Raw genomic sequence first — 15,982 nt, 5'->3', positions numbered from 1 at the left:
ACACTGAGCTGCCTGCTTACACACTGCCTGAAGACTGATGCCTGTGATGTGTGCATTTCATAATGTATCACAAGCTACTAGAGACTATGATAGGTCATATCCATTTAATGAAAGTGCATTCCAAAAAGTACAATTTTCTATTCTCAGTTATTTGAGCAGCTGGAAAGAAAGGCTTACACTATTGATATAAATAAAACAAGCCAGGCGTGGTGGCTCACACCCTATAATCCCAGCACTTTGGGAGGCTGAGGCAGGAGGATTGCTTGAGGCCAGGAGTTTGGGACTAGCCCGGGCAACATAAGGAGACCCCCATCTCCACAAAAAATACAAAAATTAGCTGGGTATAGTAGCACATGCCTGTGGTCCTAGCTACTTGGGAGGCTGAGTGGGAGGATCACTTGAGCCCAGGAGTTCAAGGTTATAGTGAGCTAAGATCATTAACACTGCATTCCAGTGACAGAGTGACAGAGCAAGACCTTATCTCTTAGAAAAAAAGAGAAAGAGAAAACAGATAATGAAAAATACAAATTCGATGATATATACAGCATGTAGAGTATCACTGTATCATAAACAGTAGCAGTTAGTTGTGACAACTTATTACAAGAAATTAAGATTCTAATGAAATCATAAAAGGATAAGAACTGCAGGTTACAATCTATTGTTGATCATTTTTTCTGTATCATTAGGAGATGTTATACTTTCTCTACTACTTTGGAATTTGGAAATGTAGGTATTGAGATAGTCTTGCTTACAAAGAGCTTTCAGTCGAGTCTAAACTTTAACAAACTGCCACACTGTAGAGATTACTCTTAAAATATTACGAATAGAAAAGTGAACGAAAGATAAAAAATGTATTGGGTTACAGTAACAAAAATTTATTCTCATGCTCACAGGTCTAAAGGCTGACTGTGCATTGCTGATAAAGGCTGGGCTCAGCTGGAAAACTCTGCTGCAAGCTCCTGGGGTGGGCTCTGTGTGGCTCTGGGTATATTCATTCAAGCGTCCAGGCTAAGTGGCCATTAACTTTCCAAGGTATCTTCTTCTCATGGCACCAGAGTCCAAGAAGGAAGGTCCAATCATGCAAATACTTTTCAAGCCTCTAACTTACATCATAACCACTAATTGGCCAATTCAAGCCACATGACTGAGCTCAAAGTCAAAGGGTAGAAAAGAACATTCCAGCCACCATGAGACTTATTACAGGAAATGACAAATTGGGACAAAAATAATCTCCCACATTCCTCTTTTATTTTCTTCAAGCTCAGTATTTTTCTTTCTTCAGTCATATCCAACAGGCCATGGCTTCTAGATCTTCTATCATACTGACAACATTCTTTCTATATGAATTTTACTTCTTCAGTATTCCTGTTAAATCACAATGCTTGGAACAATACAACACTCCATATGTGGTCTGACCCATATTGGTTTTCCCTTGTGAAACGTTTAGTGGCTAAAAAGTTTAAAAGCTTGCCTAGGTTTTAAGTGCACTGTCTAGAAAATATAATAGAAGTGAAATGGTCTGGGGAATTTTTTAAAATAAAATGATCAGCTGTTCTTTTTTACTAGGTACTAGCTAAAGACATTTTTTCTTCTAAAGCATAAGGGAGGTAATTCGGAATGAAAAACCCAGATTCTATATAATACTAGAAAAATTATCTTCTCTCTGAATTCTGTTTTCTCATCTCAAGCGCTAAATTCTCCACCTTAATAATATTCTTAGGCCAGTTTAGAGCTTATAAGCACTTAAATACATATTCTCTAAATTAATTTCATTTAATTCTCAACAACTCTGAGCTAGGCATTATTTCTGCCCTTCCTGAAAGATCAGGAAATTGAAGATTAGATGGAAGGACAAGACTTCCTTTGCCCTGTGAACAATACTGCTCTTCCCTCCAGGCCTGGAGGAAAGAGGCCTCTTCCCTCCGCCTGGAACATCTTTCTCTGACAACTCCTTTCTTTGCCTGCCTAGCTATTATTCACCCTTTAAGTAAATCTCTACTCGTTATGGCACTTCCTCCATAAGCTGTGCCTGGCTTTCATTTTTCTGTAAGTTATTTATTGAGTGCCATCTAGAAATAAAGGACTCCACAAGATGCCGAGGACAGAGCAGTGAACAATACAGATGTCGTCCTTGCACTTGCATGGCTTAGCACCCAACTGGAGAAAAAGACATTCAACAAATAACTATACCATTACTTAATCACGCCTGTGATAAATGCTGCAAAGCCAAGGTACTGTGGCCTGGGAGCATGGGTTACAGCCTGTCCTTTGTGCCCCATGGCTCTTCCTCATTTCACTGTAGCATTGATCATGCTTTATTGTAATTAGCTGTTTGTCTTTATTCCCCACTATGAATGGAAGTTATGAATGGTAACTGGGCTCTATTTTCATAGCTTGGTATAACTCCTTTAGACTAAAAACATTTAATAATTATGTATGGAATGAGTGATTCAATAATCAAATGGACTTGCCCAAAATACTAAATTAATGAGCCAGGATAAGATTCGAACCTAGGATTCCAATTCCCATACTTTTGTCTCTAAACAAAATTACCAAGAAACGGTAATGATTCTAGTAAAATTTAATGCTAGCTTACAACATAACCACAAATAAAAAAGAAGTAACCTATACATAAACATTATTTATAAACTATGCCTGTTTGTAACATAAGAGCCTATGTACACACAGGTATCATATAGTATGGATCTTATTAACACATACTAATATAAACAGATATATACTACAGGCTGAATATCCCTTATCTGAAATGTTTGGGACCAGAAGTGTTTCAAATTTTGAAATATTTGTGCATCTATATATATAAAATGAGATATTTAGGGGATAAGACTCAAGTTTAAACATGAAATTCTTTTTTTTTTTTTTTCTCTTGAAACAGAGTATCCCTCTGTTACTCAGGCTGGATTGCAGTGGGACGATCACAGCTCACTGCAGTCTCAACCTCCCGGGCTCAAGTGATTCTCCCACCTCGGCCTCCTGAGTAGCTGGGACCATGGGTGGGCACCACCACACCCAGCTAAATTTTTTAATTTTTAGTAGAGACAAGGTCTCACTATATTGCCCAGGCTGGTCTCAGACTCCTGAGCTCAAGTGATTCTCCTGCCTTGGCTTCCCAAAGTGTTGGGATTATAGGCATGAGCCTGTAATCATGGCCAAACCTGGCCAAAACATGAAATTCATTTACATTTCATATATATCTGATACACACAGACTGAAGGTAATTTTACACAATATTTTTAATAATTTTGTGCATGAAACAGTTTTTTCTTGTTCTGACTGTGACCCATCACACAAGGTCAGGTGTGAAATTTCCTACTTGTGGCGTCATGTCGGTGAAGGAAGTTTTGGATGTTGGAGCATTTTTGGATTTTGGATTTTTGGATTAAAAATGCTTAATCTGTAATTAGTGACCCTACATTCCTTATTTATTCTGATTATTATTTAGGCATCTGTAATGGAGTATGCTAAACATATAAAGTTACGGATTTACCTGGCAAAAATGAGTTGTGTCTAAATAAATGGTAATTACAAGTAGTTATAAATAACATAAATACAATAAATATAAATTTGGGGATCTTATTTTTAAACGTAATACAAATTAATTTCTTAAATTTGTAATTCAAAGTTTATGCTTCAAAGAATGATGTTATAACAGTAAGAAACTTGCAAATGATAAAACAACACTGTTCTTTCATTCTATAGATACAAATTTATAACATAGCCAGTCTGCCATGCTAACTTGGCTAAAGACATTAAGATAGCTTATTGAATATTGAATTTTTCCTTTAATTCCTAGAAATTACAAATACAATCCCCAAATTGGTACCAAATTTTTCTTTTACTACCAAAAGAATCATTTTAAACATCTTGTGAAAACAGCCTAGGTCACTAAAGGGAATTAGCACCATCTAGTGAAAAAAGCTGGCAAAACCTGTATATCAAAAGAAAACTGTAGCAGGGAGAGAGAGCCGTGTTAACTGTATATGAAAACAGAAAACAAACTGTAGCACTAACACCCCTTACGATTATGTTTTATTAATTTTTATCGGGTTCTAACAGACTTTACTAATATTACATTTGTTTTAAAGACCTAACACTCAGTATAATCAATCATTAACACATTTGCCAGAAATATGCCAATGATGAAATGTTCAAAAGAAAGATAATTTGCTATGTTGGAAGCACCATTAAATAAGTATGACCCATTAACACACTTTCTTGTCCTCTAACTTGCAGCCAGATTTAAAGGGCCTTGACTCTATCCTCTAGGCCCTGAAAAGCCAAACAATTTTTGCAGCAGGGAAGATTAGTTAGGTAGTTGCATACAGGATTCACATGGATAGTGTGTCAAGGAAAGACTAACCAGTTGAGGGGAGATGATGGTAAGCCAGAGAGGAGATGTCAAGGCCTGAACTGAAATGGAAACAAAGGGTCTACTGGGAATGGTGAATGAGTGTCCACTGGGCTTGGGGATCACTATGACATTCAACATGCCTCTAAACTACTGCAGAAATTTTTAAAAATTGGTCATACCTCTTTATATCTTTTCTATTATTACCTTAAACTGTTACTGAAATGCCTATTCACTTTTTTTTCTCTTATTCCCTTATTAGAGGATAAGCTCCCTGAGGAGCTTTAGCATAGATGTTATTAAAAGAAGATACAAATCATGATGTGAACTCAGTTATTTCAATGGCATAACTGTTGTGGAAACGACTAAAAATACAGTGGGTGTTCTCCCCCTATTTTTAAAAGAGTCTTCTTGTGGAACTTAGAAGAAATCTATGTTAATTATGTACGCTACCAACTCTCAAATTTGTGATCACTGCATCATGATGACAATTTTTAGCTCGTGGACGAAAAAGCAATTTGAAATGAGTTGGTCCTTTTAGCTGCATCATTTGGATGAAATGAGCAACTCATCTATTATCCCATTTTTCCTCTCAATTTCAGATTAAATTTTACTGCCTATTCCCACAAAAGGCACCACAATGACAATTATAGATTAGGGCTTCTACTGAAGATAACATAAAATCACAAAAACCAAAAAGAGCACATGGCCTTTAAAAATCCACTTCTAACATTTCAACTATATAGCAACATTGTTAGTACAGCAAAATAAAATTTTACGCAAGCTAAATTCCACTCTAAAATTCTAAAACACTCTAACCAGAATTTTTATTTTCCTAAGTCTTTTACTTCACAGTGCTTCAGAGTATTTCGCCTTTAAAAGACATAACATAAATTCCAATTCACTGGAATTCCTAAGGCAGTGAACCCCAATAAGAATGATCATTTAGACTAGAAGCCTGAATGTTGACAGCTATGAGACACATACCTGAATAAAGGAAGAACTGAGGAGAATCTCCATGAATGCCCACCGTGCCTGGCCCCAAGGAGTCAGATAGGGTATTCACAAAGGAAAATACTCCACTCATGATTCCAAAGCCCAAGCCAGAAACTAAACAGGAAGAAAAACACTGTTAACTCTTTTCCTGCCAAGATTTCAAGTCAAATTTCCAAGGACTAGTTAATACAAAGTGTGTTGGAGGGGAAAGGGTGCTTATGTTCTTCCTGAAGCAGTGGACAGCTGGCTCTGGAGAGGCATGTGCTTGGCTAAATGATGAATCAGAGAGGGAAGCGGGAAGAGGAAAGGAAATGAATGGCAGAATGCAGCAGAGTAATGAAAAAGGGGAGAAAAGGGTCTAGAAAGGCACAGAAGAAAAAGGTGAGACAGAGGATACAACACCAAAACTCTGGCTTACTTTATGATAACAGAGTCTACAGAGTTAAGTTTGATGGCTTAGAACTGAAATTGAGTGTAAAGGGGAACTGTGTATTCCTGAGCCCAATTGGGGAACCTAGATCCAATCTTAAACATAATTCTCAAAGTATAATATGCAGAGATATTAACTGCTTTAATATGAAGAGTACTCCTAGAAAAGCCAAAGTAAGATTCAGAGAAAGTAACAGTTTCATCATCTAGAAAATCTTAGTTAACTAGGGTACATACACATTAAAAATCTAACTTTCAAACCTGGTTAATATACAATGGACATACAGGTAAGGGTCACTTGCAATCATTTTCATTTACAAAAGGAACCTGGAAGACGGGGATAATAAGCAAATACGTACACCAATAGGCCAAGGCAGTAATAAAAAACTACTTGAAATCTGCAAAGATACAAAAGATGCAAATGACTTTTATGCCAAGTCTGATTTTTTTCCTTAATGAAACCATGTGGTTCTAACTTACCATAGGCCAGCAGTCGCATAGAGGGCGCTGTCTCACCTGGGTTTATACTCTTCAAACCCTCACTGGCTTTTCTAAAATAAAACCACACATGTAATTAAGAAGAAAAAAAAAAAAAAGGAAGAGCAATATATCAGGAAAGTCCAACAAGACACTTCAAACCCAGATACTCACTGAGGCTTTGCATCAGGTTATACTCTAAATCTGTAATTTATTTAAACAAAACCCAGCAAAATTTTCAATGAACTAACATCAACCAAAATTGCCAACTAATTTTTACCTTTTGACATTCGCATAAAAGAATAAGAAAAATATAAGTAAACAAGCCGTCAGGAATTGAATTTAAAAAGATAAAAACCGCAACACTTTCAACTGCTTGCTGAACTCGGCAAATATTTAATTCAATATCCTATGGGATCTACCACTCTGATTTTTTTCCCCTTCCCAAAGTACTGTATCCTTATTCCTGCTTTGTCGGCACTTTGTTCTATCTTCCACCAGGACTATACTTGCTCTGCCACCCTCCCTTGTACCTTCCACTCTGTAGAACCTAAACTACACTCATCCTTCAGAGTCCACTTCAGGCAGCGATTTGTTAAAGAAGCTGCCTACCAATGGTTGGTAATCACTAATCTCTCCTTATTCTTAAATCCTATAATACTGATGGTCTGAACTCTCACGAGTATTTAATCATATGATCTTCTGATTCTAAAACGTTTTACATATTTGTTTTATATCACCAATAAGGCTTCAAGGGAGAAAGTGATCTGATACTTTCGTTGTATCTTGCAGAATAAAATGCTACCCTCAGAACAGGAGATAAATGAACCCTTGAATGAAAGAACAGAATACTGCTCAAGAGAAAATAATCTTCAGCTGAGCATGGTGGCTCAGCACTTTGGGAGGCCAAAGCAGGAGGATCACTTGCATCCAGGAGTTCGAGACCAGCCTGGACCACACAGCAAGATCCTGTCTCTATTAAAAATAAAATAAAATAAAGAAGTGATCTTCAGAGTGATCTTATGCATCCTTCTGTTGTGGCCAATTTATAAGCTTACCATGAGTGCCATGCAGATTTGTTAGAAATGCCGGTGTGGCTGGTCAATTCTACTAGCATCACTATTACCAATACTACATAGCATCACTATGGCGAGAAAACTCTGCAATAATGTAAGATCCTGACTCAAAGAATATTTAAATTATATTTACTATAAAGTATATTTATTAAGGCAACAAAAGAACCAAAACATTTTAAAATGATTTTTTAGCAAATTTTGAAACAAGACAGGTTAACTCTAAGAATAGACAATTAAACTAACCAGAACATACTTACTTTCTGGGCATTGTGTTACTTTAAATTTCAGGGTATGGGTATTCATTATAGTCAGCTTATTCTTTACATAAATATAAATATCATTGATTACATTAAATTAAGGCAATGTAGAATTCAACCAAAATAGGGATAAGCCTAGTGAAGGGAGTGCTTTTCTAGACTCAAAAGAAACAATCTGCCATTTTGGTGCTCTCCATCTGGAAGCATTTGGTAGTGAGGACATGAGCCAGAAATTTAAGTGACCATCTTCTTTCTCTGAAGCAGTAACCAACTAAAATATCCAATTTTCCTAAAAATAAACTTACCTCTCATAGTGATACTGTTAAAAGTGAATTAAAGCTTATGGGACACATATATAGTAAAAATCTCTGTCAACAAATATATCAATATAGTAGAATCAAAAAATGTGGGAAGATTTCTGTTTTCTATAAATTCCTCAATAATAAATAAAAGACTTGTATCCACGTGGACACAAAGAAGGGAAAAACAGGCCTAGTTGAGACTAGAGTGGGAGGAGGGAGAGGATCACAATTTACCCAGGTAACAAACCTGCATGTGTACCCTTGAACCTAAAAGTTAATAAAATAAAACACAGTTATCTGTTGCATAGCAACATTTCAGTCAACAATGGACTGCACATATGATGGTAGTCATTATTATAATGGAGCTAAAAAATCCCTATTGCCTAGTGACGTCATAATGTTGTAGCATAATGCATCACCCCCGTGTTTGTGGTGATGTTGGTGTAAACAAACCTAGTGCACTGCCAGTCATATAAAAGCACAGCACATATTGGCCAGGCACAGTGGCCCACGCCTATAATCTCAGCATTTTGGGAAGTCAAGGCAAACAAGTCACTTGAGCGCAGGAGTTTGAAACCAGCTTGGGCAACATGGTGAATCCCCATCTCTACATAAAATACAAAAATGAGCCGGGTGTGGTGGTGTGTGCCTATAGTCCCAGCTACCTGGGAGGCTGAGGTGGGAGGATGGCTTGAGCCAAGGAGGTGGAGGCTGCAGTGAGCTGAGATTGCACTGCTGCACTCTAGCCTGGGCAACAGAGAGGCCCTGTCTCAAAAAAAAAAAAAAAAAAAAAAAGCAAAGCACATACAATTATGTACAGTATATAATACTTCATAATGATAATAAACAACTGTTAATGGTTTTTATAAAAAACAACAACAAAGTTAAAAGACTTACACTTCTCCATTTCAAAACTTACTACAAAAGTAAAATATTCAAGATCATCTTATACTGGTGTAAGGGCAGACACACAGATTAACAGAATAAAATTGACAGTCCAGCAATAAACTGTAAATACAGTCAACTGATTTTCAACAAGAGTGCAAGATGATTCAATGAGGAAAGAGAGATGGTCTTTTAATAAATGGTGACAGAACAACTAGATAATCACATACAAAAGAACGAAGGTGGACCATTACCTTACACCATATATAAAAACTAAAAATGAGTGAAAAGTCCAGCTATCAGAGCTAAAACTATAAAACTGTCAGAAGAATACATAGGTGCCAGTCTTCATGACCATGGGTTGGGTAATGGTTTCTCAAATACATACACCTAAACCACAAGCAACTAAAGAAAAAGTAAACAGATGAACCTCATCAAAATTAAAAACTCTGATGCTACAAAGGACACTATCAAGAAAGTGAAGAGACAACACAGATAGGAGAAAATATTTGCAAATCTATTTGAAAAAGGACTTATATCTACAGAACTCTTACAACTCAATAATAAAAAGACAAATAATCAATTTAAGAGATAAATTGTCTGGGCATGGTGGCTCACACCTGTAATACCAGCATTTTGGGAGGCTGAGGTGGGTGGGTCGCTTTAGCTCAGGAGTTTGAGACCAGCCTGGGCAACATAAGGAGACTATGTCTCTACCAAAAAAATACAACAGTTAGCTGGGTGTGGTGGCACGCACTTATAGTCTTAGCTACTCAGGAGGCTGAGGGTGGGAGGATTGCTTGAGCCCCGGAGGCGGAAGTTGCAGTGAGCCATGATTGCACCACTGCACTCTAGCCTGGGTGACAGAGCGAGACTGTGACAATCAGTGAATCAATCAAAGATTTTAGCTATTTGATACAGCAAAGTACTACTATCACAAATATATTAAATAAATAAACTAAAAAGTTTATTAAGCTTCCTAATTCTACGTTATGGAAGTACATGGGAGGAAAAGTAACAGCACTAAGAGTTCTCAATGTCAACATCAGGAAGTGAGAAAGTACAAAACATCATCAGTTTCTGGGTTCACTTCCATCTTACTGAAGTGGAAAATTCTTTGTTTGCATTTATTATTATGTTCCCAAGAACAAAAAAAGAAACAATTCAAATTTCAAAAATATAAATTTTGAAAAACTCCTGCTAAATCACACCATCTTTCTCATTTGTTCTATCCTTTTTCGAATGTGTGTGTGAGAGAGAGAAAGGAGTATGAATACAAGTTAAATACGCCATTTTCGGAATTTTTAAAAATAGACACGCTGCTTAAAAGTTGTAGCAATGGTTATCTTAATGTTTTTTCTATAAATGGAAGATTTTCTAAAATTACAAAATATTTATGGTATCAACCTTTTAAGACAAAATTGAACTAAATTACAAAAGTTTCCATCCAAACAGAAAAAATCCTAATGTCTGTTTTAGGCAACATACAGGAGTTTCAAGCAACATACAGGAGTTTCAAGCAACATAGAGTTGTCTAAACTGTATGTTTTTGGCAAAATATGATTATATTTTAAGCAACATAACTTGGATTTAAAAAAAATTACTGCAGAAAGGGCTACCACACATGCCAATTTCTCTTTATGCAAGGCTCTGCCAGGCTGAAAGTTACTATTCATTCATGTAAGAATAAGATTAGTAAGATTAAGTGACTAAGGCCTAACTCATGAAATAAAGCTATTATTTATTATTAGATTGCAATGAATATTTTGATCCAATTCCATATATTTATAAAAACTGGTAATAAACTCTCCACATTTTAATCTTGGCACCAAATTCTGATAGCAAAAGTCTGAGGTAGCACTTTAAATTTAAAAGTTCAAGACCTACTTTGGCAGTGGAGATAAAGTATTGATTAAACCAAACTCCCTATATTTGAATGCAATATAGCATAAGAGAGCAATGTAAATGTATCCATATAAATGTCAGTCATAAATAAAGCATTATAATAATTCTTAAATTGTTTTAATACAACTACATAACATTTAACATTTCTCAAATTTGCTGGGAAAATTTTGAATATTCTAAAGGCTCGTAAAAGATGATTTTTGCAAATGCAAACAAAGGTACCTGCTAGTACAAGTCTGTCCTACCATTTGCAAATTTCCAAAGGTCCTTTCAGAAAAGCAAACATGGTTTCCCTAGGAACCTAAAGAGGCTTCTTTGAACTTCCTGGCATTCGAGCCTACAGACTGACAGCTTTAATTTCTTCCTCATGTGGTCCTACTCCTTTCCTGCCCTCATTAAAAAAGTGGACACTTGCTCCTCAGTGTAAAAAGAAAATTTTAAAAATTAAAATTAAAAAAAAAAGAGGAACAATAATGTGGATCTATGTTCAGCTACAGTCCTTTGGAGCCCTAAGTTAGTGCCAGGAAAATGTTGCCATTTCAGGTGGAAACCATGAAGATGCAAGGCAGTGAAGAACAGCCCATACTCATTTTGTCACGCTGATAATTCAGGTTTTAGAACATACAAGTCCTAAACTTTAAATTCTGTATTAGAAATTGTGTTTTTTTTTTTGTTTTTTTTTTTTTCAAAATTAGACCCATGGCATGAAAATGCATATGGGCCAATGATGTCACTGACAGGAAAACCCAGTGCAATGTGAGGCTGAGCTGTGAAGAGTACAGTGCCCAGTCAGGGGTACCACTTAGTCTGCACTGCAGAATACCGTGCTGGGTTCTGAGCACAGGCAAAAACCAGGCGCTGACAAAAAGGGTCATGTCCACTGACCAAAAAGAACAAACAGCCTTTCTTTTGGAAAGGTTTGGAAGCCACAACCATGCCTGTTGAGGTCCAGGTGAAGAAATGAGGACTGTTCATTCTTGAAAGGGAGATAATTATAACCATGCAGCAGAGACTTCATTTACCTGGTACTTGAGTAAGGCAGCGGTCAGAAGGGAGTTTTTGTTTTTGCTTGTTTGTTTTTTTTTTTAGACAGGGTCTGGCTCTGTCTCCCAGAATGGAGCACAGTGGTGCAATCACGGCTCACCGCAACCTCCGCCTCCTAGGTTCAAGTGATCCTCCCACCTCAACCTCCCGAGGAGCTGGGACCACTATGCCCAGTTAATTTTTGTATTTGTTGTAGAGACAGAGTTTTGCCATGTTGCCCAGGCTGGTCTCGAAATCCTCAGCTCAAGCAATTGGCCTACCTTGCTTTCCCAAAGTGTCAGGGTTACAGGCATGAGCCACCAAGCCCAGCAGAGGTAGAGGTGGTTACCTTAATGATATTCTACAGTTAAAGCTTAAAATTGTAGAATGGTAGTAACTGCCACATACCAGAAACATTCAAACACAGCTAGATGTCCATCTGTTAGGGATGTTGTATTACCATGGAAATTTCAGTGTTACCTTTGATATTTATTTATTCCCATGTAATATTTCCAGGTACTAATGGGAATTTCATTTTTGAAACTTTTCTAAGATATGATTTTTGCTTCTAAGCAATGGCTTCCTGGATTTCAATTTCTAATTTAAATTCCTTCATTACGAAAAGGGAATTCAGTATCTGGTATTAAAAGCAAAGAGTAACAAATACAGAAAACCTAGCATATTGGCAAGAACAAGTTAACAGAAGCCTATGAAAAGAGTTGTTGTTGAGGTCCCTCTTGGTTATATCCACAAAATTCATGGACAGCCTTAATTACTTCATTTGTACAAATGAAAAAAGACAGCACATTTATCAGTCTACTAAGACTTACTACATAATCAAAGCCAATTTCATGACTGCCTGAAAGGAAATATGGTTCCAAGTTCCAGCTGTGTTTCAAATCAGTGGTTTCATGTGAGGTCCTCATGAGTCCTAGAGAAGACCTACTTTCTGGCCCAACAAGGGAACCCAAGGCATTTTTTAAAATGTAATTTTCTATTATAGATTTAAAACTACAGGAAATACCACAAAAGGAACTCCTGTTTTCCCCTACTACAGTCAAAATAATGGAAGGCATGGTCTCCATAAGAATTATTTATCTTGGCCGGGTGTGGTGACTCAGGCCTGTAATCCTAACACTTTGGGAGGCCAAGGTGGGCGGATCACTTGAGGTCAGGAGTTTGAAACCAGCCTGGCGAACATGGTGAAACCCCGTCTCTACTAAAATTACAAAAATTAGCCGGGCATGGTGGTGCACGCCTGTAATCCCAGCTACTCGGGAGGCTGAGGCAGGAGAATCGCTTGAACCCAGGAGGCAGAGGTTGCCGTGAGCTGAGATTGCACCATTGCACTCCAGCCTGGGCAACAGGAGCGAAAACTCTGTCTCAAAAAAAAAAAAAAAAAAAAAAAAAGAATTAACTTAGGTGGTGGCAAAGAGAACATATACATTCTAAGCTGGAATGATTTCTGTAGTTGTTTTAATGCTTCCCTAGCTTGTTTGTCTCCATGACACTTATCTACTATACCAGTGTATTTCTTGTTCATTCATTTATTGTCTGTCTCTTCCTACTATAATATAAGCTCCATGAAGCCAGAGACTCTGTCTTTTAATCACTGATGTATCCCCAGTACCTAGGATAGTGTCTGGGATTGATTCTCAAGAAATATTTTTTTGAATAAAGGAAGAAAGGAAGGAAATAAGAAATTTCCACAAGATAAAAGAACACTCAAGATTTTCAGGCTGGAAATGTACCAATCTCTTGGCTTAGTACTATGTAGGAGGGCATAGATACAATACTATATTCATGTTTCAAATGACCAAATCATAACTAAAATCTAACTGGGGAAAAAAAAGGTAAGGCAGGTATTTAACTTACTTTAAGAGTTTATAATATGCAAATCGGAACATTTCTTGGATATAGACAGAGACAAACGCTCCAAAGATCAGCAGATATTTCTGTGTTGGTCCATCTTTGTTGTCAATAATGACTCTTGCCATGAACCAAACAAGGGACGAAATCAGTAGAGACACCAACCAGAAGAAAGCTCTGAAAAATACGGGAAAAAAAGTTACAAGTGAACATCAGTACAGGATTAATAATGTTTAAAAGCAGAAAAAAAAAAAAAACCTGCTTGAGAAGGAAGAGATTTCTTGACGTTTTAATAAGGAAAAAAAAAGTCCTCATAAAGTGATACTCTGATCAGTTGTTCTTAACGGTGCATTTTCCTTGGTGAGACAAACGTGTCCAAGAGGAAGGCTGAAGTTTCCCAACAATTACTTTTTTCAGTGACCCTGCTACTTGCAAGTACATCTGCAGACTCTATCTGCCAAGGACTATCTAGCTAGAAACTTGGTTATTTGCTACTCTTTCTAATCAATGCTCTGCCCATTGATGAGCCAAAACAAGAAAATACACAACCCTGATTACTGCAATTTTCATATTCTTAAAACTTACAAGAAATTATGGATTTACTGGTCAGATATCTGCAAAGATGAGTATCTTTTCCAGAAAAATATCTACATCTCTATTAATAAAGTGACTGGTATAAAATTCAACTTGAAAACCTGTGTTCTGATCTGGATCAGTATCCAAGACCTCCAGGTCTTACAGCACCCCTGGGGATTCTAATGATTATAGCAAGCTTTACAGACCCTTCCCAAATCTCTATTATTTTTAAAATGACATGCAGCGAAGCACTTTCAATACGTTTGTGGGAGGTGAAGAAACGCAGAAAAGCGGGAATCATTGGCCTAGTCTGGTGCCAAGAGAGACTCATCAGGGGAGGGGGGATGTGGTATGTGCAAGTAAGAGCCAGGTGATGACTGCGATGGGACACCAGAGTCCGGTATTTACCAAGCTCCCAGAAGGAGACGCACAGTCAGGTGCTTCGGTGTTTTTACAGGTTTCCACCCTTCGGCTGCACAACGGAACCATCCAAAAGGAGCTTAAAAATTTTTTTTTTTTCTGAAGCCCGAATCCCATCCCCTAGACATTCTGATTCAATGGATCGGGGTGGGGGTGGGCATCGGCATGTTTTAAAGCACCTGGCCACAGGTGATTCTAATTGGCGGAAGTCGCGCACTACTATCCTAAACGCCAATGGTTTTTAACCCTTTGGGGATTACAGATGCCTTTGAGAATCTGAGGGAAATTAGGGACTCCCCCTCCAGAAAATGAAGGATGCATATATGAACTTATCCATAATTTTTTTATACAACTTTAGTAGCTTCACGGATCACTAAACCCCACCCATGAGCCCCAGGCAAAAGGCCCTGACCCCCAGTGTGCGCTTCTTCCTAAGAGGGCGAGGCGCCTTTGGGGAGCCGGATCTCCGCTCTCCCCCTCTCAACCCTCCTCCCGTCTGAAACGCAACAAGGTCGAGCCGCGCGGTGGGGGCGCCGAGGGTCGCGGGTAACCCCAGCGGGGGAGGGGAGCCCCGGCGTCCGGGTTTCCCGACGCGACCGCCTCACCCGGCGATGAGGAAGATGATACGCAACGGCTCGGTGGCGATGGTGAAGACATAAAGGGCGAGCGCAGGCCCGAAGGCAATGAAGGCGCAGCCGAAGAACACGGCCGCAGTCATGGCCACCGCGGAAACCGACCCGGGGGCCCGTTGGGGACGCGAGATGCTCCCGGCGCGGGCGGGGTTCGGTGGGTGGGGCTCGGGGTGGGGGGCTAAGCGGGACGCGGGGGGCGGGGCGCGGCTCAGGGGCAGGCACGGGGACGGGGGCGGGGCTCGGGGGCGGGGCACGTGGGGGCGGGGGCGGGGCTCGGAGGCGGGGTACGTGGGTCGCGGGGCGAGGCGGGGCGTGGGGGTAAACGCTAGGGCCTGGGGGACTGGGCGGGGCGTGGGCTGAGGGCGCCGGGCGCAGGGGCGGGCTCAAGGCGGTGAGCGCGGACCCCACCGTTGGGCCCTCCGCCCTACCGGGTGTCCGGAAGCGCCAGGGCCACGCCGCAGCTCCTGCTCCCGAAGCGGGCGTCCTCGGCGACGTTAGGGCCCGAGCCAACGCCGCAGCCCCACAGATACACTCCGATCGGGTTCCAGTGCCGGCTGCGAGGTGGTTAAGAGAAGGGGAGCTCCCTAGCCCACCTTCGAGCCGCATGCACCGAGAACAGGCAGAGATTCCAAGTCAATCAAAGAGACTAAAGAAAAATGTAGCGCAGGAACAAGCAGGATTCCTTTTTAAATAGGTTTTTTTTTTAAGCACATTTTACCGTTTGGATAGTTGCGGGAACTTCGTACTCCATCCTGTATAAAACCTA

At 39.2% G+C, this 15,982-nt stretch overlaps 1 protein-coding gene across 1 annotated transcript in view; it reads right to left on the bottom strand.

Annotated features, from left to right (window-relative positions):
- The window catches only part of APH1B (aph-1 homolog B, gamma-secretase subunit), a 28,455-nt gene extending 13,000 nt beyond the window's left edge, over window positions 1–15,455 (bottom strand). The window contains exons 1-4 of the mRNA XM_003827938.4: window positions 15,190–15,455; window positions 13,595–13,765; window positions 6,275–6,345; window positions 5,357–5,479 (exon numbers count right to left, since the gene is read on the bottom strand). Coding sequence (XP_003827986.1) covers window positions 5,357–5,479; window positions 6,275–6,345; window positions 13,595–13,765; window positions 15,190–15,302 — 478 coding nt within the window. The 5' untranslated portion in view covers window positions 15,303–15,455. The remainder of the gene's footprint in view (window positions 1–5,356; window positions 5,480–6,274; window positions 6,346–13,594; window positions 13,766–15,189) is intronic.
- Window positions 15,456–15,982: the final 527 nt, after the last annotated feature.

Source organism: Pan paniscus, chromosome 16 (genome assembly GCF_029289425.2).
Source record: "Pan paniscus chromosome 16, NHGRI_mPanPan1-v2.0_pri, whole genome shotgun sequence".
Taxonomy (NCBI): Eukaryota; Metazoa; Chordata; class Mammalia; order Primates; family Hominidae; genus Pan; species Pan paniscus.
This window is presented reverse-complemented; position numbering and strand designations above follow the sequence as displayed.